Here is a 6,958-nt window from a genome sequence, read left to right as displayed (position 1 = left end):
TAAATGTTTTGATATTTCCTAAGTTGATAATTGAGCAAAAGAATAAGTGCACTAATTTATTAATAACGTAAATATCAAAGAATGACACGAAGGACATTGTAAACCTTCGGCGTCAGCTTAGGGAGTATTGGGATATCCCTAGCCTCGATATGACTTCGCCATGCGATGCTTTGCAGTAGCGTACGGCGTCACAACATGAACATGTAATGCTGGTAATATCTAAGCTGTTGAGCACACGCATTCGCATGCCGGAATCGTATTTGTGAAAAAGTATATCTCACGGGTCGTCAGATAAATTTGTTTCGCTACAATGGTATGTATACTCTTTTCAGAGCATTGCAAGAAGCGAAGAATGGTTCACATGTAATGAAGATGGTCTCGCCTGTACCTCCATGTCGTTCACATTGCATTGCCTCATCATAAACTCAAAAAACCAATAATATAGACCTATGAACTTCAACTCTGTCTGTGCATGGCTGTACAAAAACATCCATGTTCTGTGTTTACTTCCATAGTTATCAGTGCACGTGAACAGGATATTACTACACTGTCCTCAGACGACTGTCGATGAATGTGAAACACATATCAACGTACTCAGGCAATATCAGAAAATTAATTTGGATGTCAGGTTCAGCTGTGGGTCCATAGCTGTGGTGTTTTCAGACGGGATTCCTGCCTTTTACGGGCTGGTTTTGACTTTTACGATTTTAACCCCGCCAAAATAGTAAAAGTCCAAACCAGCCCGTAAATGGCAGGAGTCCCGTCTGAAAACACCACAGCTATGGACCCACATCTAGTTTTAGAGACGTTATTGTTAATCTTTTTTTTCAAAAAATATTGGCATGCGTGTATTTTTTTAAATGCAGTGTTTTACCATTTAATAGTGTGTTGTGCGAGTGTGACATATTGAAAAAGCTGATATTGGGACCAAAGTACAAGTTCGAATTTGCTCTCATTGTATTATTTTCTATCTTCCACAGTCAGTCACCATCCATACAGACCTTGGCGACATCAAAATAGAACTGTTCTGTGATCAAGTTCCAAGAACGTGTGAAAACTTCCTTGCATTGAGTGCAAGTGGCTACTATGATAACTGTATCTTTCACAGGTGAGACAATGATGTGTATGTGAAAAGGATTGGTTTCAATAGCAGTCCACTGTTTACTTCATCCTGGTTATGCCCATGTGTGTCTTAACCCTTTCACCACCATGGTTTTTCCCAAATCCATTGTTTTCTATGGTAAAGTTGGACCTGTATACAGGGAACTTGGGGTGAAAGGGTTAAATGACTGATTACCATGGTCTTGAAGACCTGACCTGTAAAGTTTGCAGCCTCTTCACCTGTAATCTGAATGACATTTGAATTTTGGCAGCAGGGTTTTCGCATTTTCACAGGTCAAGTGTCGTTTTGTATTTTTGCCATAAATTTAGCACTCATTAACATATTATAACATTATGATGGTGTACATTAATTTTTTTATAAAGGAAATAAAAAATAACTCAGCCATGATGATGGCAGATTTGGGGTCATTATTGAGAGAGACCAGTTTTCAGGACATGTTTTGGTCTCACTGGATTCTGTGTTGCCTCACTCTGATGTCCCAAGTACAGAAATCCCTCAGATATAACCAATGGCAGCATTTGACCAATATAGGTTCAATAACACCTGATTTCAGGATCATAGCTATATGTCTACGTGTAGATTACTTCTCCGTCTATCACTTGTCTCAGGAACATCAAAGGCTTCATGGTTCAAACAGGCGATCCCAAAGGAACAGGCAAAGGTGGAGAGAGTATCTGGGGTGGTAAATTTGAAGATGAAATCGTAGATACACTCAAGGTAAGACATATGTTGACATTGAAGAGTGCACAACATTAAAAAAATACGGATGTGGTTCAAATAGTGAAAATCAAAAGACACAATGATAGTACTTTAGTTCATTGTACACATGACAACCAGTATAAGTACAAGTAATTTCCTTTACTAGACTGACCAAAGATTTGAATGTTTAATTTGCTGTGACCAGAAATCGTAATCACCACTCCTATAAATTCATTGTACTTGCCTTGATTACCGGATGGTTTTATTTTGACTGGTGTTTAGCAGAGTTTGATCTATGAATAGCCATTGCTCAATAAAAACAGGAGAGAGGGCATGTTAAGGCAGCACACACTTCAAAATCAAAACACTTATAAAGCATTTTCTCCAAGAAACTTTAATCTTGTCTCTTTCAAAAAGTCAAAGATAAATATCGGTGTTCATCTCGCATATTTTGGTACTGTGGAAATATCTTGCCTTAGGTTTACCAATATTTGAATTTCAAAATAGCCACCATCCCTATCAGTGTGTAACCTGTATGGAGAAAAATTAAACTTTCGATTTTCACAAAACTAAACTGGTGGAAATTAGAGTCTGTCCATCAGCTTCAAAAGAAGCCTCCACAGGTGGTAGACCAAAAAGCATTATCAAATTTTGAGAGTCCAAATATCTGTCACCTAATAAACAGTGTGAGTCAGAGGTACGTTTGAATACTGTAGGTCTTTTGTGTCTCAGTCGATATCCTCCATAATATTCTGTGCACAAAAGTAACTCACTGTCTTTACAGTCCTAGCAAGGATCTGTGGAATTGTTTATGATAATAATATTCTATTGTCTACACCAAGCACAAAGGGAGCAAAGGTTCGTGTACCATACTTAACTTTAGATGACTGTTTCAATTACCAGCATGTACACTGACATGTAGGGAGCTAATAGTGTCTCGACCCACTGAAGTGTGTTTTCAAATATTTGTGCAACTTCACGCACACAATACAATTCTGCCTACACCAATTGGCAGTAAGTACACACAACCAGAGCTAACACAAGGATAATAGAATAATTTGACTTCCAACCAGATCTATATTCATGATTTTAGTTTTATTTATATGTGCAGCTTCTAAATTCACACATACACCAAGAAGTTATCATTTTCCAATGCCAGAAATCATACACAAAGGAGAATAAGTATGGAAGCCGAACCAAAATATGTAAAAATATCAAATTCATATTTTGCAAACACATGTTAAAGCTCAAACCACTTCTCATAAGCCTTAAGATTTCTTGACCAAAGAAACTACGAGATACCCAATGTGTCAATATAAATGAGTATTAATGATCCCAATATTTAAGCAGTAAAGCACACCCAGCGACGGTATACCACAAGGTTTTGAACTGGTCAAAGTCGAGTGGTATACCGATACTGGGTGTGATTTATCACTATTATAACATAACAGTATATTGAAATTCTGGCATGGAACGTGAAAAAATGGATTTTTGCTCAAGCTGGGCAATCGACCAATCAGATCATTGTATTTGCGCCATCAAAAGTGAATTTGTGACGTCAAACCCTCAGATTATTACTGATAATCCAATTATCTGACATCATTGGCTCAGATGTTTTCCATGTCTACAAATTCACTAGCATTGCCAAAACTATAAAAAAATAGCGATAATGTACCCCCTCCTTGCCCATGATAGACTCAAGCATATTTTTCACTCCCAAATGAACTTGGCTTTGCCTCTTCCATTATGTCATGCAAAGTTTGCTTTCGGCCTTTATGGGCTGGAAGGAGTACATAAGTAAATACCAGTATTCAGGAAAGTTTGTTAGAGGCATGCAAATATTTTGTTGATGTTTCATCAAAAATAGCACAGTTCAGTGTGAGTATTTAGAATTAATGTGAAAATCAATGTCTTTCTCAACAAGCTACATGTCTTTATCGTTTTTAATTGCAGCATAATGTCAGAGGAGTGGTTTCCATGGCAAACAGCGGAGCCAACACCAACGGATCACAGTTTTTCATCACATATGCAAAACAACCACATTTAGATATGAAATACTCAATATTTGGGAAGTGAGTGGTTCAAGTCAGTTTTAAAGGGGTCATTTGACTTTGGCAGTGTTCAATGTTGCCTTCAAACAAATACAAATAATTTGTTGTTCATGTTTACTTATTTATTCATCACACATGGTTATTATTGTCTAGTTATCAGCAATCTGTGAAAAACTGGTAAATTAATTTCACCTTTTAGTCCTGTCCATATCTCACTAGGGGCACCACATCATATCTAACCAATCTCAGAGAAATCTTACAAGAATGTTCATAATCATTATAAAAGCAAATTAGCAATCAAAGCTCCTTTTGTGACACTCTGTGATAGATATCACAATTTGATAAGTCATTTGTGTAGGAAAGGTGGAAATATTAATTTGTGTTGCATGACAAAGAAGTGAGACTAAATTTCACATTACCTTAGCATATTACTACAGCCCTACTTGTTGTTATTGGTCAGCTGAGAAACTCTACTGTGGAGATCAGAGATGAATTTATTTCTTGTTTGACATGCCTACATTATGACACTCAATGAATGCAAGAGTCACCTGCATAAATTTTTTGATGTGTTTAAATTTCAGAGTAATAGATGGACTTGAGACGTTGGATGATCTTGAGAAAGTACCTGTGAATGAGAAGAACTTCAGACCCATGAATGATATTAAGATACAGAGAATAACAATCCATGCCAACCCAATAGCTGATATGCAAGAACAATAATAAAACTACAAGACCCCTGAAGGATCCCAAAATTTAACTTAACCAAATTCTTTAAAGTTGCCACAGGAGGGCGTATCATCAACCTCTTTCAAGGAGCAAAAAGAGAGGGTTTCAAGCACCAATTTGTATGGACATTTACCCTGTCTTTCATCTAGACTTCACAATTGCATGATATTCATGAACTTCGCAAGTGAGGTGCTACTCTTTGAATCACACAAGATGGGATTCATAATTTCCTTGATGGACTGCTTATCATGAGATATCCTTATCTGTGCTCATTTGAAGACACTTAACTTGCCATTATCCATTGATGACCAAAGCAACAAATGTAATACAGATACTTTTCAATAACTATACTGAAAATACTTGAGTGACCATAGATAATCAAAACAGGCACATGACAGAAGAAACACATTGCCATTGACCAGTGACAAAATTATTGTTTTCTAACTACCGTACCCATGAAGATGATAAATTGCTGTAATTTGTTGATCAAAGTTTATGCTGCTTACAGGTTTTTGAGCAGAAAACATTTCAAATAAATTCCATAGAGTGATTGAGCATCATGCATATACATGGTTTCCATGGCATAAGAGTTAGTGATAATTAATTAGTGAAATTTGTATACAGTAGGCAAATACATCTAAAACCCCCTGCCCCTAAAAGCAATTAGTTTCATTTGTCACCTGAGTGTTACAGTCATCATGGGCCCCTTAGGGATATGGTAGGCAAATACATCTTGATACTTTGTTCATTATCTGAATAACCCTTCCAACAGCTGTCACCACTCATAATATATAATTCGTAGAGTACTGCCTGAGACTGCTTTCATAACTGAATGTGGATTAATGAATTTAGGTTGAAATAAAAATCAGGGAAAGGGTTTGTAAGTTTTTTTTAAATAAAGTACTATTCTTAAGAACCCTTTGATAATTCTAAGCCTCTTCTAGTCATGTTTACATCGAGATGACACAAATTTTATTTCAATTGTCATTCTGAATGATACACCAGTTGTCCATAGTTCACTTCATTATGCCAATTTTGAAGTAGTGTCTTAAGTTATCTGTTTACGATTACTTTAGTATGCTCCTCGAAACCGAAAGTCTTAAACTTTTGCCCAAAATTCTGCAATGAAACTTTCAACAATTCTCTTTCAAATTCAAGAATAAAAATCAGGGGGTCACCATGCAAAGTTTGGCACAAGAGAAACAAATTACCTAACATTTACCAATATTTACAATTTAAAATGGATGCCATTTCTGTGTTAACGCTACAGGGGAAAAGAAAAAGTTTAGATATCCTGAAAAACTAAGATGGTGAAAATTTTTCCTACTCCAAGCCCTTTAAAACAAGTTCCCCACAAATGGTAGCTCAGGAAAGAATTGTAAAAAATTGAGAGTCCAAATATCTGTCCCAGAGCCGCATTCCACCTTAATAAACATAAAAGCTTGTGCTAATGGTCAGTTTGAAAAGGCAGTCAATATCCTTATAATGTCTGTCCATCATCATTACTATCAAAATGATTTTCTAATTGTAGTTCAATGGAGCTTGATATTTTAACTGTAATCATGGGGAGGATTTCATTGGCTGGAAGTTGTTGACAAACATAAAGTGAAAATTTGAAATATGTTGATCAGTATGTGATTCCGAGGTATTGTACAAGATTTGATTTAAGTTAGTGTAGATATTGTAGTGGCTTCAAGGGCCAGAGACTATTTTAGAAATTTAGAAAATTGAACTTCTTCTTACCTGGCAAAGTGTGAACTTTATATGCAGATCCGTTTTGTAATGTTACTACGTTACTGAAATTAAGACTTAAGACAAAAATATAGTAGTTTTATACAAACACTACCATGAGTATGATATATATTTTAATGAAAGTTTCTGTACCCCCTCCCCCTCCGTGTATTGATTTTTCACATGAAAGTAACATGACCACAAATAACCTGATGAAATTTGCAATATTCTAAATTTTGAGGCTTTTTTCAGTTTTAAGGTAAAAGATCTCAGAATACGCTCATCTAATTACTGTGAAATTTGGTACAACAAAGTTACTCCAGATAGTCTGAGTCAGATGAGTTCAAATTGTGATAAAATCTGCAATATTGTATATTTTGGGCATTTTTTGCTGCTATTTGTAACAGTTTCGGGAAATTATGTAAGTACATTTGTTCACATTATGATGAACTATTCAACATATTTTGGGACCATTTTTGCCATTGTTTTGTAAAAAAATCTTCCTCCAAGAATGCAACATTTTGGGGGACATTTTTACCAATTTTGGGAGAAAGACATCTTCCTCTCAGAATCCCCTCATCTGATGCTCCTTGAAAGTTGGTATACAAATTTCGGAGCATGATCTTTG

At 35.9% G+C, this 6,958-nt stretch overlaps 1 protein-coding gene across 1 annotated transcript; it reads left to right on the top strand.

Annotated features, from left to right (window-relative positions):
• The first annotated feature begins 140 nt into the window (after positions 1-140).
• On the top strand, positions 141-6,441 carry LOC139114230 (peptidyl-prolyl cis-trans isomerase-like 3). Its single transcript, XM_070675807.1, has 5 exons — positions 141-313; positions 981-1,108; positions 1,732-1,840; positions 3,776-3,894; positions 4,455-6,441. The coding sequence occupies exons 1-5, from the start codon at positions 311-313 to the stop codon at positions 4,591-4,593; spliced, it is 498 nt and encodes a 165-aa protein (XP_070531908.1). The 5' UTR covers positions 141-310; the 3' UTR covers positions 4,594-6,441.
• Positions 6,442-6,958: the final 517 nt, after the last annotated feature.

Source organism: Ptychodera flava, chromosome 16, assembly GCF_041260155.1.
Source record: "Ptychodera flava strain L36383 chromosome 16, AS_Pfla_20210202, whole genome shotgun sequence".
Lineage (NCBI taxonomy): Eukaryota > Metazoa > Hemichordata > Enteropneusta > Ptychoderidae > Ptychodera > Ptychodera flava.
This window is presented reverse-complemented; position numbering and strand designations above follow the sequence as displayed.